General features: G+C 37.0%; 7 protein-coding genes and 1 long non-coding RNA gene across 10 annotated transcripts; 2 read left to right on the top strand and 6 right to left on the bottom strand.

Moving 5' to 3' along the window:
* Positions 1–1,931: 1,931 nt before the first annotated feature.
* On the bottom strand, positions 1,932–2,689 carry LOC108838632 (uncharacterized). Its single transcript, XM_056997227.1, has 2 exons — positions 2,445–2,689; positions 1,932–2,394 (listed from the first exon to the last, which is right to left on the bottom strand). Exons 1-2 carry the CDS (start codon positions 2,687–2,689, stop codon positions 1,932–1,934), a joined length of 708 nt encoding a protein of 235 aa, XP_056853207.1.
* Positions 2,690–4,829: 2,140 nt separating this feature from the next.
* LOC130502438 (uncharacterized) lies at positions 4,830–5,672 on the bottom strand. Its single transcript, XM_056997226.1, has one exon. It carries the CDS (start codon positions 5,670–5,672, stop codon positions 4,830–4,832), a length of 843 nt encoding a protein of 280 aa, XP_056853206.1.
* A 577-nt stretch (positions 5,673–6,249) lies between these two features.
* Positions 6,250–9,711, top strand: LOC130502439 (uncharacterized). 2 transcript variants are annotated; one of them, XM_056997229.1, is made up of 6 exons: positions 6,250–6,507; positions 6,599–6,686; positions 6,789–6,920; positions 7,099–7,139; positions 7,895–8,580; positions 8,620–9,711. In XM_056997229.1, exons 5-6 carry the CDS (start codon positions 8,269–8,271, stop codon positions 9,547–9,549), a joined length of 1,242 nt encoding a protein of 413 aa, XP_056853209.1. In that variant the 5' UTR covers positions 6,250–6,507; positions 6,599–6,686; positions 6,789–6,920; positions 7,099–7,139; positions 7,895–8,268; the 3' UTR covers positions 9,550–9,711. The 2 variants fall into 2 exon arrangements, with proteins under 2 accessions (XP_056853209.1, XP_056853208.1); XM_056997228.1 differs by having other exon boundaries at positions 6,596–6,686.
* A 3,015-nt stretch (positions 9,712–12,726) lies between these two features.
* Positions 12,727–13,838, bottom strand: LOC108839274 (uncharacterized). Its single transcript, XM_018612071.2, has one exon. The coding sequence runs from the start codon at positions 13,763–13,765 to the stop codon at positions 12,848–12,850; it is 918 nt and encodes a 305-aa protein (XP_018467573.2). The 5' UTR covers positions 13,766–13,838; the 3' UTR covers positions 12,727–12,847.
* Positions 13,839–14,793: 955 nt separating this feature from the next.
* Positions 14,794–15,659, top strand: LOC108841296 (uncharacterized). Its single transcript, XM_018614069.2, has one exon. It carries the CDS (start codon positions 14,803–14,805, stop codon positions 15,619–15,621), a length of 819 nt encoding a protein of 272 aa, XP_018469571.2. The 5' UTR covers positions 14,794–14,802; the 3' UTR covers positions 15,622–15,659.
* A 396-nt stretch (positions 15,660–16,055) lies between these two features.
* On the bottom strand, positions 16,056–19,145 carry LOC130502437 (probable serine/threonine-protein kinase CST). The gene is made up of 6 exons (XM_056997225.1): positions 18,800–19,145; positions 18,175–18,545; positions 17,427–17,562; positions 17,191–17,324; positions 16,948–17,071; positions 16,056–16,824 (listed from the first exon to the last, which is right to left on the bottom strand). The coding sequence occupies exons 1-6, from the start codon at positions 18,870–18,872 to the stop codon at positions 16,358–16,360; spliced, it is 1,305 nt and encodes a 434-aa protein (XP_056853205.1). The 5' UTR covers positions 18,873–19,145; the 3' UTR covers positions 16,056–16,357.
* An 857-nt stretch (positions 19,146–20,002) lies between these two features.
* LOC130502436 (uncharacterized) lies at positions 20,003–21,313 on the bottom strand. Its single transcript, XR_008940264.1, has 2 exons — positions 21,207–21,313; positions 20,003–20,975 (listed from the first exon to the last, which is right to left on the bottom strand). It is a non-coding gene; the product is annotated as an uncharacterized LOC130502436 (long non-coding RNA).
* Positions 21,314–23,571: 2,258 nt separating this feature from the next.
* Positions 23,572–25,518, bottom strand: LOC130502441 (protein RKD5-like). 2 transcript variants are annotated; one of them, XM_056997231.1, is made up of 5 exons: positions 25,359–25,518; positions 25,025–25,253; positions 24,407–24,648; positions 24,103–24,326; positions 23,572–24,016 (listed from the first exon to the last, which is right to left on the bottom strand). In XM_056997231.1, exons 1-5 carry the CDS (start codon positions 25,408–25,410, stop codon positions 23,795–23,797), a joined length of 969 nt encoding a protein of 322 aa, XP_056853211.1. In that variant the 5' UTR covers positions 25,411–25,518; the 3' UTR covers positions 23,572–23,794. The 2 variants fall into 2 exon arrangements, with proteins under 2 accessions (XP_056853211.1, XP_056853212.1); XM_056997232.1 differs by having other exon boundaries at positions 24,103–24,314.
* Positions 25,519–26,897: the final 1,379 nt, after the last annotated feature.

The raw sequence follows: 26,897 nt of genomic DNA, 5'->3' as shown, positions 1-26,897 counted from the left end.
ACATAGCGTAGCTTGTTTATCTTACATTAACACTTTCTTCCTTCTAACACATGATTGAAGATCACGAACATGCTCTGAGTCTCCACCATGAGGTCTCTCGAGACGCTGCATATGTCCATTAGTCTCAAAGACCCATCGAGCATCTCCTCCAGGAAATCTGATCCAACGGAAGACAATACACGTTGCGTCGAACACATTTTTAGAAACTCATCCGTGCAATCGTATAACTCCTCCAAACCAGACAAGCCTTCAAGATCAACTCGGACGAACTTTTCGTGGTGTTAATCGTTTTAACCTTGTTAAGAGCTTCCTCGATCCCACTCGTGCTTGGATGTGATCTCGAAGGTAAACTTACTGATCTTATCTGTTTCTTAATTATCATATTCGCCATAGTTTGTGTTTTTATTTTTGATTTTGTTTCGAGTTTTTGTCGATAAAAGTGTGTGTTTGAGCTCTTTTTCGTTCTTCTTTTGGTCGATTTGCTTGATTTAACTTGCCCTACACATGCTTATATATATCATATGGCTTCTTGTCACGTACTTCAACAATTATTGAAATTTTTAATGTGATGGTCCGATTATTACTGGCAAAATCTGTGACTCTGAGAGCTGTCGGGCAATTTATAATGGTCAAATTATTTAGCAACAGAGATCAAGCCTGATGAGTCATCGTCTGTGTTGCTTCTAGCTTCGCCACATTAGCAATTGACCTTTCGAGCTTTTTCATTTTTTAAAAATTAAATTGACTCTTCGGGTTATTAAAATAACTGATGCTCTTTAGATCGTCTCGATAGGTTACGAGATCCAGGTCTTCCTCATCTTATCATTTTATCTTATGCAGTTTTCATATGTCAAGAGATGTCAATTTAGCAAAAAAAAAAAAATGTCAAAAATATATGCTAACGTTTCTGTATGTTTGCCTAATGCATAACGTCTGGCATTACGACACGTGTAAGAGGGGCATGTGTTTTGAGTTTCTATGTTTGCAAGTTGTAATATGTAACACTGATGTATTTGATCGTGGAAATGTGCATTCTCACATTTACATTTAGTACCAATCGCCCGCAAAAGTATAAAAACAACAGCCGTTTTGTGGCTGTCTAATCTGGACAGATGGAATACTGGTATGCATTCTGTTGCATTTATGTTTGTAATTCAGTGAGTATGAGCCAACTTCATCAATCATCAATACTGAGATATTTTTTATAAATTTCATGAAAAAATCAATCTGTGTGCATATGTTAAATGTTAATAATCATACATACACTATTATGTGTATTTGAAGTGTTTGAGTACGCTCAATTTAATGACATGTGTTATATTATAACGACATTTTTGACGCTGCTAAGATATATATCTCTCGGTGGCGAAGAATATGTGTTTGTTAACACTGCTTACTTGCCATACTGTATAATTAAATTTGGATAAAACTGTACTCGAATATATCCCTGCTTACTTGCCATACTGTATTACATATGTACACTTTACAATCAATATTTTATTTGACATACATTAACAATATTTTGTTGATTTATTATATAATCGACAATTTGAGTGAAAATAAAATATAAAAGTTTTTAAAAAATTAATGGAAATTCAATATCCGCATTCAAAATTTATTGAATAAAACATATAACTCATAGCCGCATGCGTACTATTCATGCTCTGTAAAGAATTCAATATCCTGTATTGAACAAACTCTTCGTTCTGCAATTTTCAATTGTTATAATAATTTAACAATGTTAATGCAAACCAGAGAAATTAAGAAACAACAAGAAGAATAATGCAGTTATTTTGTAGTTCCTTAAAAGAAACAAACCGAAGAAAACAATGTGGACAAGGAAAGGTACGTACTGATTGCATGTACACACATGCAGAAAACAATCAAGCAAGAAAATAGTAAATTCAAGCGTTTTAGGTCACGCAATGCCTTCATTCAGCTTTATCTTCTTTATTCTCATCTTCATCTTGTGGTGGCGACCTGTTGAGATCAAACTTCGGAGCAGATCCAGTTCCAGTTTCCTCCTCCTCGTCATCAATCGGGTCAGCATTCAAATCAAAATTTAACCCTCCAGTGCCTAAACCAAGCCCTCTTCCACCGCAAGAAGCAGCAACAGCACCCCCAGATGCTTCCACGGCCGCATTAAATGTGGGCGGAGGGAAGAACCCAAAATATCCCCTATCTGTATGAGCCCGTAAGTGGCCAAAGACAGCTTTCCAAGAAAGAAAACTTCTCCCGCAAACGTTACATTTAGGAGGACCTTCAGGTGGGTTAATCAACTTAGGAGAACCTTTCTTCCTGGGCTTCTTTGCCGGCTCTTCGTCTCCAGCCACCACGGTGGCTTTAGAACCGGAGGCGCCGGCCACATCTGCTAAGTCGTCCGATATAACCGTCCTTGGAAGACGAGCCCTTTTCTTCTTAGCTGTTTCACCACTTCCACCAACCCTTGTTCCATGTTGCCTTTGGTCGCCGCCGCTTCTTGAGCGGCAGCAATCAACAAGTCAGCCGCAGCGACGGCTTTTTGGCGGGTTGCTTCATCCACATCACCAAGACTCATTGCGGGAAGGGCGAGAACGATTTCGCGTATCTCCCCTTCTTCTTCTTCATCGCTCCAGAGGTAATCACTTTCATCACTATTTTCATTAATTTTTTCCTCAGTATTCACTTTTGTTTTCTCGGGATCACTCATGATTTGTACTTTGTGTAGAGTAATAATTTTTACTAAGACCAGAATGGTGTTTATATAGTTTCTTTGATCCCATGACGGTTATGACCGTTACCTCTTCATGTGTCTATTGTCTATCTCTCTCTATCGGTCTCTCTCGCCTTTTCATTTGAAGGTTGCGTCCGTTGGATCCAATTAAAAACCGAAAAATGATATGAAATGGTAAGCCATATATAACTTGTTTTTTTCAGTCGAAATAAACCGGAAATTGAGGACTGAGATCATATACATCAATAATTGTGCTAGTATTTTTTTGTGGGCCATGTTCATTGCATGGTCTGAGTCCACTACTTAAGAATATCATATGGTTTTATGCATAAGAATATCATGAATTCTGGTAGGTTGAAACTAGTTTTTCCCTTTTAACTACTTTTTGCTACATTTTGATTGTACATTTTAGGCTAGATACTTTATTTTTAATATTAAATCGGGCTGGTATATATAGAAAATTTTAATATCAAGAAATTCGTTTTGTCATCTGAGGTGTTCGAAAAAGAAAAGTTTTGTCATTTGAATTTTTTGGGAAAATTGCCAATAGAGAACAAAAAAAACAAGGGTGTTGTCCCCTTGGTATAAATCCATTTCATAGTTGTCCTAATGGTATAAATTTTTTCATAATCCCAAAATTAACCTTTTCTTAAGTAATTTAAAATCAAATTAAAACGAAATTAAAAGGTTTATTTATATACATTTATAATGAAAAAACTATATAAAAAGATTTCTAAAAAGCAAAAGAAATGAGTAGAAACATTCTTTTTAACATAGCCAACAAAATTCTTTTTAAACAAAGCCAACATTTTATAAAAATTGCTTACAAAGTTTTATTTTTATAAAATGTTTAAAACGTTAATAAAATTTTAATTAAATAATTTTTTAAAAATTTATAAAAATAAAAATAAAACTTTACAAAATATTTTTGATAAAAACTTTAAACTAACTTTATAAAAAACATTTTACAAAGTTTTATTTTATATAAATTTTAAAAATTTTGTAACCTTTTTAATTTTATCCAACTTTTTAATAAAAACAAAACTTTTAAAAATGTTTTTAATAAAATTTTTATAAAAATAAAATTTGTAAACTTTACTAAAAAAAAAGAAAAAAACTTTACAAAAAATTATACCTAATTTCAAAACACCACATGTTGTATAGATATGTATCATAGATAACAAGAGTTTGTGAAAAAAAAATCAAAAGAAAAACTATGGAAAAACCATAGATTAATGAAGAAGACAATGGAGAATCATTTTTTAAAAAAACTTTGACAAGTAAAATCGAAAATAACACGTTTTAGGAAGTTAGAATATTTTTAGGAGATTTTTAGAATATTTCTTTAACTGAAACTTTCATTAATTTTCGCAAAAATTAGGTAATCTTATCCGTAGAAAGCGCCTTCTAAAAGTTTAGAACATTGAAAAAAATCCAGAACACGCTTTCTACTTTTAGTAGACGGAAGAGTAAACTTTAGAAAACACATTCCGCAAAATTTAGAATACTTAATAAAAGTAGAAGATGCTTCAGGACGAAAAGTAGATAGCTTTAGGATTAATAGAATGCGCATTCCACATTTTTAGAAAATTAGTAAATAGTAGAATGTACGTTCTAAAAATAGTAGATGAACGTATTTATTTTAGAAATCGCTTTCTACTATACCATTTTCCGTAGAAGGCACTTTCTACCTTTAGTAGAACGTATTTTCAAATTTTTATTTATGAACTTTTTGAAAAAAATAAAAATACCAGCATGTATATATAGGTGTTTTATTAATTGTTTATATTTTTAATATTTTTTTTGTTTCACAAAAGTATTTATTTCATTAATTTCAGAAATACAAAGGGTAAAAAAGAGAAAATTTGGTCAAAAAATGATTTATACCAAGAGGACAACACCCTTGTTTTTTTGTTCTCTTTTGGCAATTTTCCCAATTTTTTTCGTTCCAGAGCATTTTTCACACAAAGGCTTATTATAATTTATTTTTTACAATTCTTCTACATTTACTGTTTGATTAGTGTACAAAATCTTATGTAACTAACGTAGCCGCCGGGCAAATTCTCTAAATTCGAATGCCTACGAAGGTTACAACTTTACATGCATAATTTAGAATTTAATGAGAAATTATGTTGAGAAGCGAGGCTCGTGCTCTTATCAACCTTCGAAATAAACCTTCTAGATACTTCTCGAATCCGTCAATGCTCAACTCGACCTCTTCAAGCTTATTTTGTAGGTCATCACGAGAACAGCATATTGTTGAATCCAAACTCTCCAGCTCGTTCTTCGTCTCCTCATGATGATTCTTCTTTTTCTTTAGTACGGAAGTTAACTTGCTCTTAATGTTACTTTGTCGTCCCGACAAGAACTCTAAGAACGACTTCAGCACCGACACACTAACTGAAACAACTCGTCTCATCGCATCTATAACAGCCGCAAGATGTTCATCTTGTTGGCCCTCACTTACCCCCGGCGATGAACATGTCGACACTCCATCGAATTTCTTTAAGGATCCAAGAAGCTTCTTAGCTTCTTTTCTCATGTTTTTTCTAAATTTGACATAGCCGGAGACGGCGACATCGAGTTGATCAGTTCCTCCTCCGGCTACTTTCTTGCGTCTTACGCATGACTGAACACCACGAACATGTTCGTGAGTCTCCACCATGAGGTCTCTAGAGATGTTGCATATATCCATTAGCCTTAAAGACCCATCAAGCATCTCCTCCATAAACTCTGATCCATCCGTCGACATAACACGCAGCGTCGAACCCATTTTCAGAAACTCCTCCGTACAATTATAGAGCTCCTCCAAACCAGCCAATGCCGTCAAGATTGATTCTGAAGAACCCGTCGTGGTGTCAATCGCTTTAACCTTATTAAGAGCTTCCTTGATCTCTGTAGTGCTCGGATGCGATCTTGAAGGTAAACTGATGGATCTTAGTTGATTCTTGACAGTCATACTCAACTTTTTTTCCTTCTTCTTTTGTGTTTTTGAGTTTTTTTCTCTTTCTTGTTTGATCGTCTGCTTTATTCAACTTGATCTACACATGCATATTTATATAACCAGCAACACTTCAACAATAATTGAATTGTTAAATTTAATTGGTCCGATTATTACTGGCAAATCTGTGACTTTCTGAGCTGTCGAGCTATTATATTGGTCAAATTATTTGGCCACAGAGTGAAGCCTGATGAGTCATCGTTTGTGTTGTCTCCGGTTTCGCCACATTATCAATAAAGACATTTTGATTATTTTTAAATTTAAAAGTATCGATGGTCATAAAGTTGTCTCGGTAGGTTACTAGATCCAGATCTTCCTCAACCTTATATTATCCAATCATCTTTTTGTAGGTTGCTTGCTACGAAGAGATTTTTGTACAAGAAAATAAAATAATGTTTTTATATTTAAGTTGTTTCAAAAAAAAAAGTTTTTATATTTAAGTTTCTCTGCATGGCTTCTCCACATTACGACACGTTCAAGAGGATCACGGGTTTTGGGTTTATTTTCTTGCGTGATTTCACAGACTTTTTGTAACGACCCGGTTTTTATAAACCAGAATTAAAATTCTGGTTAATTATTTATTTGGGTTAAACCAGCTTAAATCATTAATCATCAATGGTTTAGTAAACCGGGTATACTTATATATTAATTATAAGTATTACTTTCTTCTTAAAACCTAAAATAAAAAGAGAAGCAGCGCAGCCATTCTTCATCACCAGCATCTCTGGCCATCTCCACGTTCTTCTCTCTCTTAGCGGGTTCAACGATCATAATTGACCTTCATCTTCCTGGAGTAAGTAGCTAACTCTTTTCTCTACGTTTCACTGAAAGCGGATCTCCAATCGGATTTGTATTCTAAAAGTTATGTATGTTTTATCAAGGAGTTGTTCTGCATAACACATTTGAGACCAGTATTGAGGAAATTCGGGAATGGATTATCAAATCATGGAATTTTGATGCCAAATTTTCGTGGTAAGTTATAGACTCACAGATATACCTATAGAAGAAAACGGATCATCATTTGGAATTTTGGTTGTAATGTTATGATTATTTATTTGGGACTGATCTCTGCAGAGCGAATCCACAAACAGTCAACTTCATCAACGTTTTCCCGTTTATCCAGACTGACATAGAAAACGAGCGAGATACCATTGGAAAGGTCTCGTTCTCAGCTTTCCGAATCATCTTTTAGATCGTCAAACCGAGGTACGGTTGAGAAGTTATGATCATTTTGGTTTCGGGTATTAAATCTGTTCAAATCTGAAAAATCATAAAATTAGTCTTCTATTGGAAACCCTAATTATATTTTAGAAAAGTTTTTATTTTTGGAAAGTTTCTATTTTTGGAAACTTTTAGACCTAAGTCGTTAATCCTCGTATTGCAGTTGACCGCATCTTCCGTTGTTCATCTCGGTCAGTGGCTAAGGTGAGGGCTATCCCGTTTAAATCTCAACTAGTTTAGTATTACTATTATGGAAATTCTAGTTTCGAAACATGTTCCGCCTCTGTGAATCGAGTCTGTTTGAGAGTCTTGTTTATTTATTATTAATATTGATTGTTAAACCGGAATAGGATAATAGAGGATTCAACAGTTGAACGAATTGAGTGATGTTAAAACTGTTATATAAGTATACATATATATAATATGGATTGGTTAGCCGGATACAGGGAAGTACTTCTGTATCGGCCTATTTGTGTGGAGATTACGGGGTGTACAGGGAAGTACTTCTGTACCACGTATTAGCTGCGGGAGTATAGGGAAGCACTTCTGTACTACGTAGCAATTGTTTGTGTTGTGATTGCGGGGTGTACATGGAAGTACTTCTGTACCACGCATGAGCTGCGGGAGTATAGGGAAGCACTTCTATACTACGTAGCATTGTGTATGAGGAGAATACGGGAGTATAGGGAAGCACTTCTATACTACGCATACTTTTGGTATACATGAATATTTATATATCTATATCCGTATGAGGAAATGCGGGGTGCAATGAGTAGCTATGTACCATCAGCGCATTGATTGTTATGTGTGGCCCGTTAGGTGGCATGTTTGTTTCATGTTAGATCTATGCCTACATAGTCGTAGTGCTATGTACTGAGTCAGTGGTTTGCGGTTTAGCATCCTATACCTCACTGAGTGACTTCCCTGTTACTCACCCCTCCTCTTTTCCCTCCTTACAGGTGAGACCGACAAGTATGAGATTGGTCGGACAACTGGTGTTTCTAGGCGTTTTCATTTGTTTTATTCTCAGACTTATATTTTATTATTTCTGGCGATTATTTCAGTACTTCAGTTACGGAGATTTTATGATTATTTATTATTATTATTTTTATTATTTAATTTGGAGAATGCGGGTGTGACAATTTGGTATCAGAGCACGGTTGTGTCTCGGCCCTGACCCGGGACGCCGGTTAGGGGACCTGATTTTCAAAGATATAAAATGTTTTCAATGATTTTTAAAACTTAGAAGCACCATTCTGTCCGACATTGTTCCGTCAATCGTTAATGATTTGGTTAATGAGAAAGTTGACTGTTTTGCCATCTTCTATTTCAGATGCCCCCAAAGAGAGGAACTAAGCGTACTCGCACCGTGAGAGCCAGAGTTGATGCTCGCGAGGTTGTAGATGACCAGGCTCCACCAGTGGATGTTCAGACAGAAGGTGTGCCGCCAGTAGCCCCACTGATTGATCAGGCTGCACTCATGCAGATGGTTCAGGCAGCAGCTACGCAAGCTGCTCAGGCTGCCATTCAGCAGGTTACCCAGGAAGCAGCTCGGGTTGCTGCACAGGAAGCTGCTCGAGTAGCCGCACAGGAAGTTACCCGTCAGTTGGCTGCTGCTCAGATTCCAGCACCACAGATTCCTCAGGTCCCAGCACAGCAGATCCCAGCACCGCAGATTCCTCAGGTCCCAGGGCAGCAGATTCCAGGCCAGCAGATTCTGCCACCTCCACTGCCACTACCACAGGTTTATCCAGTTCATGATGAGAGGTTTTACCGGCTCACAAGTATGATGAAGAACATGGGTATGGAGCATTTTGTAGGAACATTGGACCCTACAGCCGCTTATGATTGGAAGCTGAGTCTACAACGGAAGTTGGAGAATATTGACTGCCCCCCAGAGTTTAAGCTTAGATTGGCTATGCAGTACTTGCGTGGAGATGCATTGGTATGGTGGGAGGGAGTGCGATTAAACCGTGGGCCTGACATTCTCACTTTTGCAGATTTTATTGAGGAGTTTGATAGGAAGTATTTTCCAAAGGAAGCTATGGATAGAAAGAAGAGGGACTTCGAGCATGTGAGCCAGGGAGACTTGTCGATCAAGCAGTATGAGGTTAAGTTCAACCAGCTTCGCAGGTTTGTTGGAGGTGGTATTCCTGAAGAGGAGTTGATCAGGAAATTTTTGGATGGGATGCGTTTGGAGTTTCGCAACAGGTGTAATGTCGTCACTTACTACAGATTGGGAGACTTGGTGGAGAAAGCAGCTGAACAGGAAGCAGGTTGGATAGAGGAGCAGAAACTTCTCAAATCAGTTCAGACCAAGTCTGGAAAGACTACAGAGTCTCAGAAGAAGACATGGGACCAGCAAGAGACACTGAGTTGTGCTCGTTGTCATCATCATCATAATGGAGAGTGCATAAGGTGTCATTCATGTGGACGGACAGGTCACATGTCGAGAAATTGCCGGTTTAAACCAATAAACTCAGATTTTGAGAGGCAGGTTGTTGCACAAGACAAGTCATCTAAGGATTGCTATGGTTGTGGTCAGCCAGGTCATATGTTGAGGGATTGCCCGACGAGGGAACATGCAGAAGATTTATCGCCGCCTAAGCGCTAAACCATCGATCAACGATTTTATGCTACACGACATTAAGAGGGAGTGAGCCGTGAGCCAGTATGCATCTTTGTTATTTGCAATTTTTGTGGTTTAGTACGTTGACGTTCCTTGTGAAAGCTTGCTTGTTAATTGGTAAACTCATATATGGTCGTTTTTAGTTCATGGTTTTTGCTACGACAATTGTAAAAGGAACCGGATGAGAGAACCGGAAAACTGAATCATGATTTGAATTCGAGGACGAATTCCCATTTAAGTGGGGAAGAATTGTAACGACCCGGTTTTTATAAACCAGAATTAAAATTCTGGTTAATTATTTATTTGGGTTAAACCAGCTTAAATCATTAATCATCAATGGTTTAGTAAACCGGGTATACTTATATATTAATTATAAGTATTACTTTCTTCTTAAAACCTAAAATAAAAAGAGAAGCAGCGCAGCCATTCTTCATCACCAGCATCTCTGGCCATCTCCACGTTCTTCTCTCTCTTAGCGGGTTCAACGATCATAATTGACCTTCATCTTCCTGGAGTAAGTAGCTAACTCTTTTCTCTACGTTTCACTGAAAGCGGATCTCCAATCGGATTTGTATTCTAAAAGTTATGTATGTTTTATCAAGGAGTTGTTCTGCATAACACATTTGAGACCAGTATTGAGGAAATTCGGGAATGGATTATCAAATCATGGAATTTTGATGCCAAATTTTCGTGGTAAGTTATAGACTCACAGATATACCTATAGAAGAAAACGGATCATCATTTGGAATTTTGGTTGTAATGTTATGATTATTTATTTGGGACTGATCTCTGCAGAGCGAATCCACAAACAGTCAACTTCATCAACGTTTTCCCGTTTATCCAGACTGACATAGAAAACGAGCGAGATACCATTGGAAAGGTCTCGTTCTCAGCTTTCCGAATCATCTTTTAGATCGTCAAACCGAGGTACGGTTGAGAAGTTATGATCATTTTGGTTTCGGGTATTAAATCTGTTCAAATCTGAAAAATCATAAAATTAGTCTTCTATTGGAAACCCTAATTATATTTTAGAAAAGTTTTTATTTTTGGAAAGTTTCTATTTTTGGAAACTTTTAGACCTAAGTCGTTAATCCTCGTATTGCAGTTGACCGCATCTTCCGTTGTTCATCTCGGTCAGTGGCTAAGGTGAGGGCTATCCCGTTTAAATCTCAACTAGTTTAGTATTACTATTATGGAAATTCTAGTTTCGAAACATGTTCCGCCTCTGTGAATCGAGTCTGTTTGAGAGTCTTGTTTATTTATTATTAATATTGATTGTTAAACCGGAATAGGATAATAGAGGATTCAACAGTTGAACGAATTGAGTGATGTTAAAACTGTTATATAAGTATACATATATATAATATGGATTGGTTAGCCGGATACAGGGAAGTACTTCTGTATCGGCCTATTTGTGTGGAGATTACGGGGTGTACAGGGAAGTACTTCTGTACCACGTATTAGCTGCGGGAGTATAGGGAAGCACTTCTGTACTACGTAGCAATTGTTTGTGTTGTGATTGCGGGGTGTACATGGAAGTACTTCTGTACCACGCATGAGCTGCGGGAGTATAGGGAAGCACTTCTATACTACGTAGCATTGTGTATGAGGAGAATACGGGAGTATAGGGAAGCACTTCTATACTACGCATACTTTTGGTATACATGAATATTTATATATCTATATCCGTATGAGGAAATGCGGGGTGCAATGAGTAGCTATGTACCATCAGCGCATTGATTGTTATGTGTGGCCCGTTAGGTGGCATGTTTGTTTCATGTTAGATCTATGCCTACATAGTCGTAGTGCTATGTACTGAGTCAGTGGTTTGCGGTTTAGCATCCTATACCTCACTGAGTGACTTCCCTGTTACTCACCCCTCCTCTTTTCCCTCCTTACAGGTGAGACCGACAAGTATGAGATTGGTCGGACAACTGGTGTTTCTAGGCGTTTTCATTTGTTTTATTCTCAGACTTATATTTTATTATTTCTGGCGATTATTTCAGTACTTCAGTTACGGAGATTTTATGATTATTTATTATTATTATTTTTATTATTTAATTTGGAGAATGCGGGTGTGACACTTTTCTTTTTAATTTGATTGACTAACGTGTATGCTTATTAGCAAACATAAGAGTTAGAACCGAATAGCATTTGATAATCATATCGCTTGGCATGTCTGACTTCGTATTCGCATATGCTGTTAAAAAATAATATAAAATTGAATAATCATATGACATATCTTATAGTGGCACGATCAATATAGAGACGTTAGCAAAAGTAAATCTTCCAACAATGGTTACTCTATGAGATTCACTCTTCTATGATTTGCATCCCCTGCACCAGGTACACGTGTGAAAAGCCTAACATTTTTAGTTGAACTGTGTTTTGCTTTTAGATGTGTGGGCACCAATTATTACATGTTTCATAGCACACTAATGTTCTTATTAAGATATAAAGATCTAAACATACATCCTTTAAGAAATTGATAAAGAGAGTACTTACATTTCCACGTCATTGTTAATGATCTTGCTAGACTTATAAGAATCTTACACCAATTATCAATCGGATAAGAACAAGCTAGAAGAGAGTATGTTTTGAAAATCGGTTACAAAACAAAAAAATAAAAGAAAGTTGCCAGTGATATTTGCTTTAACTTTATAAGATTCTTACACCAATTATCATTCGGATAAGATCTAGCTAGAAGAAATAAGTGTCCAAAGTAAAGTTGTGTGTGTTCAGAAAATGCTATTCTACAAACAATTAACCTGTGATGATTGATGGACACAGAATCTCGTCACTCTAGCTAGTAGCTAATGTAATCTTACTATTATATTTTGCTATATAAAATTTGTGGACTTCAAGCACATCGTTTTAAAAAATTGAAAGAAGTTTTTGCTAATATATGACAGATCTATAATCTATTTGATGCAACATGTCCCCAGTCTATGGACGTTTTAAAAAAAAATCAGATTGGAATCTTATTTTTGGTGAAACATTAGTTGGTCACACATGTAATTGATAAAATCAAATATTATACCCAAAATAATCCTTGAACTTAATATCAACCTTTTATTATATGATTAAATGAGTTTAATATTTAATATTACACGTGAGGTCTAGATGATACAAAATTGGTTTATACTTGGATCAAACCCGGTTTACACTTGTGCAAAACTTAGATTCTTGTTTTTTTTTTCAAGAAAAACAAAATGAGGACAAAGATGTATACATCTGATTGAACAGAAAGAAAAGCTCGGAGGAAAAAAAAAAAAACTCGGTCTCAACAGTTACTTAGGATATTAAGGAACAATACTCTGTTCTTGACTAAGCACTTGAAAACAGAGTCCAGCTCTGCCTCCAGATCATCAAAGCTCTCTTCAACAATATCTCTCCTCTTGTTCTTCTCAACTTCACTGAAGGTTCTTCTCGAATCCACAATAGAACCCAAAAATATATCGTCAAGACTTTTGGCTTCTTTTATCAGATCAGATACTGCTAATGTGGACGATGCCAAAGGAATTGGTAAAAGCCCAATGATGTTCTTGATTTTTCTTGCTGGAGATGGTGATGGTGTTGTCGATAGGTACAACAATAGATGCCTGAGAATCGAGACAGAGGTTTCGATTGTCACCTTCAGAACACTCGTGGATGCTACCGCTGGATCTTGATCTATGTTCGAAACAATATCTCTGGTTTCCATTTTCTTGAGCCCAATGAGGTGTTTAGAGATATCTTTCTTTGCCTTCTTCCTCACGTTAATATATGCCCTAACCTCCTTCTCTACGCTGCCTTTCCTACGTAGCGCTGATTTGAGATTCATCATGTGCTCTCTCATCGTGAGAATCACCTCCCTTGCGGCCTCACACACGTCCAGCAACACAACGGATCCATTTAAAGACTCATTTAGAAGTTTCCCCTTCTGGTGATGACGAAGAGTGTTTCTCACGTAAGGAGACTCAAGTAGCTCGTGGACGCAGCCGTAGAGCTCGGTGAGGTTCACGAGTCCAACGAGAAGCGTCTCGGACCCGAAAGAAGCTGAAACTGAGACTGAGGAAGAAGATCTTTGCCAGATATTGAGTCGAGTCAAGGCTGCTCTGAGTTTAATAGATAGTGGATGGATTCTTGAAGGAAGACTCACAGCTCGAACCGGCTGGTGTGTGGTTCGATCAGACAGAAAAACTGAATCTAAACCCTCCATGAATAATTATTTAAGAACTCTATATTTTGGTTGAGATGCTCTGTTAAAGTTCTTGACCGTTGCTATATATAGTGCGGAGAAGCTCAAGAACAGAGGAATCCTCGGGTTAAACGACGTGGGAACATGTGACAAGAACATGGGTCACTTGATCTAACCTGTTTGTTTCTAACATGAATAAATCATCAGCTATGGTCAGTGACTCTTGTAACGTCATGTTCCTCTTTGTCTTCTTCTTGTGCATTCATTCAACTTTGGCTACATACTATTTTATTTCTAGTCAGTTTGTTGGTCGGTAACCTATTTTTTTAATGAACAAAAAGACTACTTTTCTTGTCAGGTTAGATTTAAGTTAAGAGATCTTAAGAAGTCCGGCTTCAAAGAACCAAGGCTGGTCTTCTTTGTTTTCAGTTCTCTAACATATGGTTTTATATAAATATAAGTAAACAACCAGAGGAGGAATCTTTATATGATTAATTTTTTTTTTGAAAAATCTTTAGATAATTAGTGGCGATTAATATATATATAAACAAAGATGTAGAATGACTAATAAATGACAAATTTGTAATTTTGGTTTGATAAATTAATTCATACTTTATTATATATTGAGTGGACGAAATACTTGTACACAGTTTTCATTTGCCAATATTAAAGTTTCATTCTATACTTCATCTTCACGTCATCATCAAGTCGTCGATTTATTTATGAACTCAAGAGCTTTTAACCTCTATTTCGTCAATTAGTTTTAATTTGAATGATAAATCATATAATCAAATGAAAGCAACAACCTACGAAAAATGAATGTTATGGGCTTATCATTGTTAAGCCCACTGAGTTTACGCGTGTTTATTCGAACTAAGCCCACGTAGATTTTTAATTTAATCCGACGGAATAAACGAAAAGGTGTGAAATAGATGTAAACGAACGAACGCATCCATTTGAAACTAGCGGGCCATAACTCCCGTGGCTCACAAGAAAACTATATATAGAAACTACTTCCACCGTGTTTGAAAGTTTTCTCTCTCGAAAGGTTGAAAGAAATGAGTAATCCGGAGAAGATGAAAGTGGATGATGGTAGTGAGAAAGAGAGGGAAGATTCCTCCGATGAGCAGTCGAGTGATGAGGAATCCGCCATGAGAGAAATCGTTCTCGCCCTCCCTGCTCTATCGATCACCAGCGGGACCATCGGTGTTAGCATCGCCGTCGATGAAGAAGCAGAGGCGCGTCTGAATGAGCAAGCGGTCGTTGCGGCGGAGTTGGTCATCGCCGCGGCAGAGGAAGAGGTCATGAAAGAGAAAAGCGACGGAAAGAAGAAAAAAGTGAGGAGACATAGAAAGACTATGAAGCTCAACGACGACGACGAAGCGTGTGGTTCGAGCAAAGGAGGAGGAGAAGCGACGAAGAAGCCGAGGAAGAAAACTTCGGAGTTCACTAACCTACCGAGAGGACCACCGGTTTGTAACGTCTGCGGACGAGCGTTTCATTCGTGGAAGGCTGTGTTTGGACATCTCAGGTCTCACAAAGACAGGAACTACCGAGGGTTTCTCCCGCCTCCTAAGTTCACTCCGCCGATTAGAAGCGTCATGATTCCAGGACCGAACTCTGCTTTTGTTCGTGTTGTTGCCCGAGGGGGGAGCTCTGGTGGGGTTGTTGCCGCTGGTGGAGTTGTTGCCTCCGGTGGTGGTGGTGGTGGTGGTGCTACTGGTGGCGAAGGTGGGAGAGGAGGCTCAGGGATGGATATGAATGCGGATCGAGTGGAGGAAGATAACCAGGAAGTGACTGAATCTGGAACTGTAGCGAAGTTTGATCTTAACAAGTCTCCACCCAAAGATGACGAGGAAGAGGAGAAGACCAAGTGAAGATGTTTGAGTTGAACCACATTATTAGCTATTTTATTATTTTTCATACAACTTATTTAAGTTTTAACTTCATCTCATTTTTTTTTTTTCCTGTTTTGGACTAGGTTTGGATTGTTTTGTTGTTGCTGCTTTTTATATTGTTTGCAACACTTTGCTATTTATGGAAATTCACTTTCAGACAGCTTTTTATCACAATAAGGAGGCGTTTATAATTGACAAACATGTTCTCCCGTATACAGCACGGAAACCTTTTTAGGGCATTTGGATTGTAAATTTTTGAAAGTGAAATAATGTGTGAAACTGATGTATAAGTAACTTAATGCTGTACATAATTTCCTATTATTCTCAAAGTTCTACCAATGAAACATCTCAAAAGTACCAACTTCCATGCCCTAACCTATAATACAACTTCTTAACCCTTGTGTAGAGAGATGGGGAAACCTTTCAAAAGTACACACAGATAAATAAACCTTACAAATTCATACACGAAATTCCTCCATTCGTAGGCAATTTCTTTTATCAACATTATCTTATGATCTAAAACATTAAATTGAATACATTTTTTTTTGCAGCGATTGGGCAACTTTTGTATAGCACTCAACACTAGTAAAGAATACTTTACACAAGACACTCGAATAATATGGACGCAGAACAAATATATAATTACTCTCATTTTAGAAAAGGATAGAACCAAAAAAGACTCTAAAACCATATCGTATCGGACAAAAAAATAACATCAAGCAACCATGTCTTTCTCTACCTCAAACCTTCGAGGCGAAGACCTCCTTCGTTCAGCCCCCGCGGCACCAGCTCGATACGTGTACCGATAGTGATGTGGTGAGGAACGTGATGAGCTAGCAACAGCGGATTTAGTGGAAGAACGGTCTGGGACGACGTTGGTGCGTTGGATGTGTTCGAGTACGTCGACTACTTCCTTCATGTGGGGTCGGTTTTTCGGGTCTGGCTCGATACAAGAGAGTGTGATGCGTCCCATTTCTGATGCGACTTTGGATGAGTATTGACCTATGATTCCTTTGTCCATTATATGTTTTACTCGGTGTTTGTTTACGAGTTCTGGTCTTAACCAGTCGACTAGACTCTCTTGTCCGTTAGGTCGCTTTGGGTTATGTGCCCTTAATCCGGTCATTACTTCTAGTAGTACCACACCGAAGGCGTAGACGTCACTCTTAACGTATAAATGGCCTGACAATGAAAAAAAATAAACAAAAACGGTAAATTTTTCTTCACTGGAATTTTACCTAACCTAAAAATCCATAAAAAAATTGTTAAAAACGAACTGTGTCTATTATATGTGTTTAAATGTACCTGTCGCCATATATTCAGGAGCAGCGTAACCATACGTGCCCATGATCCTAGTCGTAACGTGTGACTTCTCTTGTGATGGTCCTAGCTTCGCTAAACCGAAATCTGAAATCTTCGCATCATAGTTCTGCGCAGACGAACGTTTTTTTCAAAACAAATTCTCATTAGCAACAAATAAACATTTAAAGATTCTACTAGTTGTTATTACCATCATATAATATGGGATGATGTTTATATTAGACTAACCGAGTCGAGAAGTATATTGGAGGCTTTGAAGTCTCTATATATGACTTCTCGTTGTAAGCCGTGAAGAAACGCAAGGCCACGAGCTGCACCGATCACAATCTTGATCCTTAGGTCCCAAGGAAAAGGCTCGCCTCCTAAATCAAACAAGGACCACACAAAGTAAAGTAAAATAAAATGTAATTCGAATCAATCTTTGTAAAAATCACGTGCTTGGTGTTTGTGGGTTTATAAATTACGTCTGAATAGATGATTCTCAAGGCTTCCTTTAGGCATGAACTCGTAGACAAGCAGAAGCTCTTTGTCTTCACGGCAGTATCCTAGTAACTTGACAAGATTTGGGTGTGAAAGCATCCCTAAGAAGTTAACTTCTGACTGTCCAAAATAAAAAACCACATTAATCTCAGATTTGTTTTTTTTTTAACTTGAAGACTAATCCGTCAAAACTTTTTTTCCAATTCTTGACTATAATGTTACATATGAATAAAATACCTTTTGACTCAAAACATATGGATAATAGTATAATACTAATTGGGTCAAAACATAGCAATAGTACTTTGATAACAATGGGAAGTTTCTAACTAAAGTGAATATGTTGTTGGTACACACAATGGATATAAAATTATCCTCAGATTAAAAGAAAAAGGAGGTAAATCAGTTTCAACCATTACATAGTTCTGTGTTGGACAATTGATAAAAAAAAACAACAGAATAGTTATAGAATGCCTGCATTTAAAACTAGTAGTTCCCTAAATATTAGTACAAACAAGTTTTATTTGTTAGTATTGATTAAATATTTCTTTTAATCATTCTTCTGCAACACTCAAACAGAAAGTCAATGTCGTTTCTGATTAGAATAGTCAACTCTTCATCTTGATCGAATTACGTAAATTTTTGGTTTCTTGCCGTCAAAGAAGACATCAAGATCGGAAAATAATTTGTTGTTCGTTGAAAGTAGAGAGATAGAGAGAGATAGAGAGATCTTACACGCCACTCTGCGAAGCCTTGAACACTCTCGGAATTCAATCTTTTGACGGCGACGATCATACCGGAACCGGCTTTAGACGGAGCAAGAGTCTTGGCATCGATCCAACCTCTGTAAACTTTGCCGAACCCTCCTTGACCCAACATCGACTCCGGTTTGAAATTCTTGGTCGCCGTCGCTAAATCCGCGAAGCTGTAGACTTTGAGATTTGGCGATGCCAATATTTGGCCGGAATAACTCATAATCCCACCGGAGCTCTCGCTAACAGCCTCCGAGAATTGGCTCCTCGGTCCGACGCTGCTGTTTGTCGTCGCGGCGGTGGTGGACGTTGACGACGAGAACCCTATTCCATTACTGTGGTTGTTCGTGGAGGCTGATTAAATCAATCACAAAGGCAGAGATATGTCAGAAAGTGGCTTATCTTATATGTCAGAAAGTGGACATCTCTTGATGTCAGAAACTGAACATGCCTTTATGTCAGAAAGTGAATATCTCTTTATGTTTTATGTGACAGAAATTAAGAAAAAACAAAATTTTCATGGATTTGGAGTGAAAATGGTAAGAATAAAATACTATGAATTTGTGTTACAAAAAAAAAAAAATACTATGAATTAATAATGAATTTACCATGACTGTGGAGACCTGTGTTGGCTGCTCTAGATGAAGAGGAAGACGAAAGGCATGAATGGAAAAGACCCATTTCATCAATCGTCTTCTTCGTCTCTTTCTTAATTAACAGTTTAGACAAGAACTAGTGGATGATCAAGTTGCTATGAAGCCTTTATAGCAATTTAAGTTTGACTTAAGGGGAAATAGGGAAAACTGGTGGGGGTTTGTAGGAGATATAGAAGGATGAAGATTTTCTTCTTTTTAGATTGAGGAAGGAGGTAAGAAAGGATAGGAGGTCGAGGAACCCACCATTCTTAAATATGACATTTTCCATGTCAAAGTCCTTTTTTTTATGCATTTCCCTTTGAATTAAAATGAATATATAGCAAAATGCCAACAAGATCGACCAAATAAAATATATCCTAACAGAATCTTTTAGTCTATAATCGGATGCGCATAGCTTACAAACCACCTAATTATATGTATATATAAAAAAAAATTGCTTGAAATAGTAATAACTATTTTACTGATTAATCCAGAAAAAATTTTAAGCCGTTTATTACGACGCTGATATATTCTGGAGTCAAGTTTTCGTTATTTTAGATATGATTATATAGATTGAAATATAGAAAATGAAGTACTCTTTATAATTTGCACAGTGATGGGAAACCCTTCACAGAGTCAAAAATTGCAATTTCCTTGTGCAAGGAGAATGCGTAAAAAGTCAGTCTCTGGGTCACACACGGCTTGGGACGTATTTGTCTTTGTAGAAATTTATTTTCCACAAATCTTATAGTAATCATTTGGTTTCTATTATTTATAGCAAGTTGTTTCGAAATTGGGAGACATCAGATTCTCTATTGACAAACGAAACTAGTATGTGAATCTTTTTACCAACGTCAGTAGGTGAATCTATTTTCTTCACTTTTGTCAAAGATGTTCACATGATAACTTGTTTTTCAAAAATAGAACATGTTCAATGATCATATCAGAAAAGAAAGAAAAAAACGCTTCGAGACATGTCATAAACAAGTTATTTCTAGATCAAAAGAGTCATATTATTTTCATTTTATTTCCTTTGAATTGTTAAAACAAAATTTTGATTAAATACATTGAAAAGGACTTCGGATATGATACTTGACCAAGTAAAAAACAAAAACGAAATTGTAATACCCCGATTTTCCAAAATATATAATAATAATAATAAATAATAAATAAAGAAATAATCCTGAAATCTCCATTTATTACTCCACATAAATAATCTCAAATCTCCATAAATCCAATAAATAGCATTAAATTCAAATAGTATAATAAATCTAAAAATCTCGGTAAAGCACAAAACCGAAAATCTGGAATAGAAATAAAGAAAACGCCCAAAAGCACCAATCCGAAAGCAATCACTCCTGTCTGCCAGGCTCACCTGAAAGAGAAAAGAAAGAGGGATGAGCAACAGGGGAGTCACTCAGTGAGGTATGGGATGCTAACCCGCAAACCACAGACTCAGTACATAGCACTACGACTATGTAAGAGTAGCTCTAGCATGAACAGACAAGATGCCTAGCACATCACACAAAACAAAGAATACGCTGATGGTACATAGCTAGTCCACACACCCTGCGTTCTCCTCATACGGATATACGATATCATAATATGCGTCGATAGTCCAGACATCTCTGGACCCCCGCACTCCACCAATATGCGTCGATATGCAAACGTCTCTGCACCCCGCACCACACAATATACGTCGCTAGCTCAGACGTCTCTGGGCCCCCGTACTCATCCACTATGCGTCGCTAGCTCAGATGTCTCTGTGCCCCCGCACTCTATACGTCGCTAGCTCAGATTTCTCTGGGCCCCCGTACTCATATGCGTCGCTAGCCCAAATCACTCTGGGCCCCCGCACTCACCACATAGTCCTTACTATATAACTAGATATATACATATATATAACAGTCTTTAACATCAATCATTTCACACAATCGTTGAATCCTCTATTATCCTATTTCCAGTTTAACAATCAAATTAATAATAAGCAACCAAGACTTTCAAACATACTCGATTCACAAAGACGGATCATGTTTCGAAACTAGACTTTCAATAATAATAGTACTAAACTAGCTCAGGATTTAACGGAATAGCCCTCACCTTAGCAACTGACCGGAAAGAACAACGGAAGATGGTCAACTGAGATCAACTGCAACACAAGAGTCAACGACTTAGGCGCAGAGTCTCAAGAAATAAAGTTTCCATTTTTGGAAACTTTCCTAAAATAGAAACTTTCCCAAAATAGAAATTTTCCTAAAATAGAAACTTTCCCAAAATAGAAACTTTCCTAAAATAGAAATTTTCTAAAATGGCGGATTCCCTAAAATAGAATTCTCTAAATAGATTTCTATAACTAGAAATATGGAGGCGACAAACTTACCAGAAAAACCGCTGGAAACTCGATCGGAAATCTCGCCGAAAGCTTACCCGGGAATCCCACCAGAAAAATTCACTAGTGACTGATCGTTGAATAATTTCAACAACTTGTCACGCGCAAAGAATACTTTGACTTGATGGGAAAAAGGAGAAGAGAAGGAGTCTCTTATATAGGAGAAAGAAAGAGAGGTAGGATGCTCAAACTTCCAATGTGGGACAAAAATAAAAAGGAATGGGTTTTGATTAAAATAAAACAAATGGGCCTTACTCCTAAGATCCGGGTCGTTACAATTCTCCCCCACTTAATCAGAATTCGTCCCGAATTCCAAAGAGATGAAGAAAGAACGTCCACAGCTTCGAAGAAAAGAAAGATAAAAGGTAATAGACGATGGAAACGAAAGAAACTTGGTCTTCACCTGCAGAAGAAAAGAAAATCAGAATCTCTAATGACTAACCGAATGATGCTCGGCAGAAGGGTGCATTTTTTTTTTTCAAAAACTCCCAATCCCAAAACATTGAAAAATCACTGAAATCCGAGTCCCATAAATCGCCGTCCCGAGTCAGAGCCAGGACGGAACCCCGCTCTGATACCAAATTGTAATACCCCGATTTTCCAAAATATATAATAATAATAATAAATAATAAATAAAGAAATAATCCTGAAATCTCCATTTATTACTCCACATAAATAATCTCAAATCTCCATAAATCCAATAAATAGCATTAAATTCAAATAGTATAATAAATCTAAAAATCTCGGTAAAGCACAAAACCGAAAATCTGGAATAGAAATAAAGAAAACGCCCAAAAGCACCAATCCGAAAGCAATCACTCCTGTCTGCCAGGCTCACCTGAAAGAGAAAAGAAAGAGGGATGAGCAACAGGGGAGTCACTCAGTGAGGTATGGGATGCTAACCCGCAAACCACAGACTCAGTACATAGCACTACGACTATGTAAGAGTAGCTCTAGCATGAACAGACAAGATGCCTAGCACATCACACAAAACAAAGAATACGCTGATGGTACATAGCTAGTCCACACACCCTGCGTTCTCCTCATACGGATATACGATATCATAATATGCGTCGATAGTCCAGACATCTCTGGACCCCCGCACTCCACCAATATGCGTCGATATGCAAACGTCTCTGCACCTCGCACCACACAATATACGTCGCTAGCTCAGACGTCTCTGGGCCCCCGTACTCATCCACTATGCGTCGCTAGCTCAGATGTCTCTGTGCCCCCGCACTCTATACGTCGCTAGCTCAGATTTCTCTGGGCCCCCGTACTCATATGCGTCGCTAGCCCAAATCACTCTGGGCCCCCGCACTCACCACATAGTCCTTACTATATAACTAGATATATACATATATATAACAGTCTTTAACATCAATCATTTCACACAATCGTTGAATCCTCTATTATCCTATTTCCAGTTTAACAATCAAATTAATAATAAGCAACCAAGACTTTCAAACATACTCGATTCACAAAGACGGATCATGTTTCGAAACTAGACTTTCAATAATAATAGTACTAAACTAGCTCAGGATTTAACGGAATAGCCCTCACCTTAGCAACTGACCGGAAAGAACAACGGAAGATGGTCAACTGAGATCAACTGCAACACAAGAGTCAACGACTTAGGCGCAGAGTCTCAAGAAATAAAGTTTCCATTTTTGGAAACTTTCCTAAAATAGAAACTTTCCCAAAATAGAAATTTTCCTAAAATAGAAACTTTCCCAAAATAGAAACTTTCCTAAAATAGAAATTTTCTAAAATGGCGGATTCCCTAAAATAGAATTCTCTAAATAGATTTCTATAACTAGAAATATGGAGGCGACAAACTTACCAGAAAAACCGCTGGAAACTCGATCGGAAATCTCGCCGAAAGCTTACCCGGGAATCCCACCAGAAAAATTCACTAGTGACTGATCGTTGAATAATTCAACAACTTGTCACGCGCAAAGAATACTTTGACTTGATGGGAAAAAGGAGAAGAGAAGGAGTCTCTTATATAGGAGAAGGAAAGAGAGGTAGGATGCTCAAACTTCCAATGTGGGACAAAAATAAAAAGGAATGGGTTTTGATTAAAATAAAACAAATGGGCCTTACTCCTAAGATCCGGGTCGTTACAGAAATTCAATCCACGTATTAGAATGCAGAGAATTTCAGCAAAAAGATGTTTTCGCTTTTTCCTCATAATATGTTGTCGGTGGGAACATTCATACACACTTTTAAGTGGTTTCGAACCTCTTTGTACGGTACATGTTAATCAATTGTCGTTGCTGATTTGACTGAGCAATTGTAGGATTTCAAAGCACGAGCTAACAAAAAGGATCATTCAAGAACACACCTACACTAATTGCATTAACTACAATTTTTCATCACACTATTGAAAGTTTTGAATCTTGACTATGGACTGAACATTTGCATCAATTAGTTCCGAGTTCCGAACCACAGAAAAACTCATGATACCAACAACAAAAATTCAAACCAACATGGCCTAGGAGGATCTGTTGAACCTGTGACTAGCAGCGATGCTATAACTAATAATTTTGTTAATAAAAAGACCTAATAAAGATCTTTTAAGTTGAAGAGGAAGTGGCAAGAGATTCTTGATTCTTCTTGGCTCTGGAAGCTCTATGTCTTTTTTTGAAGTTGTCTTGTCTGAATCTTTTGGTTTCTATCTGTATCTCCATGAATGGTCTCTCAACTATATTTCTCATCTCTGTCTCCAGTTTCTTCTGTTTCTTAGCTACCACCATTGCTGCTGCTTTGTTATTTTCCCGCTGCTTCTCTGCTTCTTCCTAAGCAATACAATACAAAACATAGCAGAGCTTGTTTCAGTCATTTCACGTATGAGACTGACGTAGAGAGAAAGAGAGGAGAAGACCTGAAGATCGTGGATGAGACTGTCAAGAGATTTGAGCTTCCTATGAGGCCACCGAGGAATCCCAAACTCTCTGCATTTCTTTTTCAAGACCGTGAGACCGACATTGAGTTTCCTAGACGCTTCCACGATAGGAACACCAAAGTATTTGGAAAGATCTTCTAAGCAAAGTCTAGCAACATGTTGGGATGGTGTCCTCCTCTTCTTCAATATCTCTGTAGTAACATCTGTACTATTACAATACACTTTAAAACTAGCCTAGAGTTTGGCACTTTTAAGGAAAAAAAGAATCGGTATTAGGAGATACCTGATTCTGAATGTTCAGTTTGGTCATCTTCAGATTCCTCGGATTCAGTTTCTGAATCAGGAAGGCAGTTAAGATCTTGTTTGAGTACAAACTTTTGCGGTTTAGGCTGATCAACATTACAATATGGGACTCTACTGCTGCATTGTTCTATGTCAGAAACATTTGATGGTTTCTTCGGTTTTAACTCGGAGATAGACTTGAGCACATTAGCTAAGTTAGGGACGTCCACCAGTTTAGGGTTTCTGCCAAGTAAGACGAGCAAAAAACATGTTTGGTTTCAAAAAAATGCACAAGTCAATAACACACTAAAGCCTGTTTGTTTACAACTAAGGAATCTTAAGTACGGACATCAACGTCATAATTACACTGTTTTATTTCTTTTTAAGATACTCAGTGAAAAAAGGAAGAAAATCCAGATATATAATTGACAAACTTGTTCAATAGGACTGAAACAAAATATATTCCCATGAAATATTAATCTAGCATTCATTCAAAAGAGATCTGAGTACCCAAAAAATAAAACGAATCTAGGATTTTATGTAACCGTACTAAATTATTAACAGCAACAAAAATTAAGTTACTAACAAAATCAAATGCTGAGAAAAGCTTAGGCGTTACCTTGAAGGGCAGAGAAGAGTAGGAAACTGAGGAAGCGAGTGGTTAGACCGGAACACGAAGATACATCTCCACGTGCCAAAAACCGAACCTAGCGAGATCTCCGGCCGCCGAAGACCTTCCGAACAGAACAGAGGCTTAGCTTTCTTCTCCACATAACGGCTTTTCCTCTCGAACAAGAACTCTCTCTCAATCTCAACCGATCCGTAGACATGCAAACTCCTAATCATCTCTGCATTAACCCCACACACACACACAAAAAAAAAGATAAAGAAAAAATCTACTTTTAAACCCGACCCGACAGGAGTGAGATTCTCTTACAGTAGTGTTGACTTACCTTTATGGTTGACGCCCTGGAAAATGGCGAGTGAGGTCAAGGAATGTGCCATTGTCCGAAGAAGACGAAGAGGCGCAAAGGACTGGAGATTTTACCAAAGCGACTTTAAAGTTTTTTTTTTAATAGAATGTTTCCTTTTTAATGTAAACAAATCTCCTAAAGAATCCAAAGGTGTTGTTACGATAATATAGAAGCGTTTCGTCATCAAGTGAAAAAGGTTCAAAGCGAGTTCAGTATAAAATGCCCTTGGTTCCTCCTTCAAATTACCAGTCAAACCACTCGACCTATCTCATCAAATATTGTTGTTGTTCTCGGTTACTCAAAATAATAGCGAGTGCACGTGTAAGCGTGTGAAGGTCTTCTTGTAAAATAGCAACGGGAAGCGGGCCTCACCGAGAGAGAGCCCAATTAGCGAAATGCTCACACACTCGGCCCATGTCTGAGAAGTGGTAACCTATATGATTTATATGAACCATGTGAAATATGTGTCTTTCTTTGTTTTCTTTCTCACAACTGTAATAACAACTTGATTGCAATAGTGATATATGAAGACTACTAGGAAAAGACGCCGATGATCCCGTGATACTCTGTAATTAATCGTTTTATTTTGGAAAACGTGATTAGATAGTGATATGAAGACGATGGCTCTTAATTTTAATCTTATACTAGATTTTGACCCGCGCTTTTGAAGCGCGGGATGAAAAATTTTATTAATAATTTAACAAATATTTTGGTAATTTTTAAAGAGTGTGTATTTAAAATATTTTTATATTTAAATCAGTATTTTTAAATTCAACCCGATTGTGATTATACTGGTTAATCCGGAGATCTGACAATTCAATTTATGTTTTTAAAATATTCATATTAAAAAATCACTAAAACCCGAGACTAACCGATTGAACTGATGGATGACCGATATGTAATCTAATTGGATTTAAATTATAATAGTTCATAATTTGTAATCTTATAATCGAAATTTTTAAAGTTCACTATTTTGCAATTTATGAAATTATGACGTTTCTACAAAATTTTAAAGAGAAATGATAGATATATAAAATAACTAAGATTAATTATTGTATTATTTGGAAACATTGATAGTAGTATAAAAAATATATTGTTTGGAAACATTGATAGTAGTATAAAGAAATAAGTATATTTTTGGAAAACATTGATAGTATATAAAGAAATAAGTATATTGTGGAAAACATGGATAGTAGTATAAAGAAAAGAACATTAGTGATTGATGTATGTTTTATAAAGTATAAAGATGTATTTAATTTAAAAACTTACAACATAAATGTTAAGTCCAACCGATGTTTCTGTTTTAATAAGATAGATTCAATCAGAAATAAGTATATTGTTGAAACTGTATAAAGATGTATTTAATTTGTTTGGAAACTGTTTTAATAAAATAGATTGTTTGGAAAACATTCATAAACAACGGAAGATGGTGAAGTCTTGGTGAAGTAGTCGGCTAAACCATTTCGTCCTCGATATCGATCGACAACACAAGATGTGTATCGATCGATATAATCTTCT

This window comes from Raphanus sativus, unplaced genomic scaffold (genome assembly GCF_000801105.2).
Source record: "Raphanus sativus cultivar WK10039 unplaced genomic scaffold, ASM80110v3 Scaffold0554, whole genome shotgun sequence".
Lineage (NCBI taxonomy): Eukaryota > Viridiplantae > Streptophyta > Magnoliopsida > Brassicales > Brassicaceae > Raphanus > Raphanus sativus.
This window is presented reverse-complemented; position numbering and strand designations above follow the sequence as displayed.

What these genes read in the sequence shown, in the direction of transcription:
- LOC130502437 (XM_056997225.1), bottom strand. Translation starts at nt 18,872, where the DNA reads ATGGGTCTTTTCCATTCATGCCTTTCGTCTTCCTCTTCATCTAGAGCA. An exon ending in AAGGCTTCGCAGAGTGGCGT is followed by an intron (nt 17,563 to 18,174) that starts GTAAGATCTCTC and finishes TATTTTGGACAG; the next exon opens with TCAGAAGTTAACTTCTTAGG. An exon ending in CCAATATACTTCTCGACTCG is followed by an intron (nt 17,072 to 17,190) that starts GTTAGTCTAATA and finishes TCGTCTGCGCAG; the next exon opens with AACTATGATGCGAAGATTTC.
- LOC108838632 (XM_056997227.1), bottom strand. Translation starts at nt 2,689, where the DNA reads ATGAGTGATCCCGAGAAAACAAAAGTGAATACTGAGGAAAAAATTAAT. An exon ending in AAAGGCAACATGGAACAAGG is followed by an intron (nt 2,395 to 2,444) that starts GTTGGTGGAAGT and finishes TCGTCTTCCAAG; the next exon opens with GACGGTTATATCGGACGACT.
- LOC108841296 (XM_018614069.2), top strand. Translation starts at nt 14,803, where the DNA reads ATGAGTAATCCGGAGAAGATGAAAGTGGATGATGGTAGTGAGAAAGAG.
- LOC108839274 (XM_018612071.2), bottom strand. Translation starts at nt 13,765, where the DNA reads ATGGAGGGTTTAGATTCAGTTTTTCTGTCTGATCGAACCACACACCAG.
- LOC130502439 (XM_056997229.1), top strand. Translation starts at nt 8,269, where the DNA reads ATGCCCCCAAAGAGAGGAACTAAGCGTACTCGCACCGTGAGAGCCAGA. An exon ending in CAGCACCACAGATTCCTCAG is followed by an intron (nt 8,581 to 8,619) that starts GTCCCAGCACAG and finishes CAGATTCCTCAG; the next exon opens with GTCCCAGGGCAGCAGATTCC.
- LOC130502441 (XM_056997231.1), bottom strand. Translation starts at nt 25,410, where the DNA reads ATGGCACATTCCTTGACCTCACTCGCCATTTTCCAGGGCGTCAACCAT. An exon ending in ACTCTTCTCTGCCCTTCAAG is followed by an intron (nt 24,649 to 25,024) that starts GTAACGCCTAAG and finishes CTTACTTGGCAG; the next exon opens with AAACCCTAAACTGGTGGACG. An exon ending in GTCTCATCCACGATCTTCAG is followed by an intron (nt 24,017 to 24,102) that starts GTCTTCTCCTCT and finishes TGTATTGCTTAG; the next exon opens with GAAGAAGCAGAGAAGCAGCG.
- LOC130502438 (XM_056997226.1), bottom strand. Translation starts at nt 5,672, where the DNA reads ATGACTGTCAAGAATCAACTAAGATCCATCAGTTTACCTTCAAGATCG.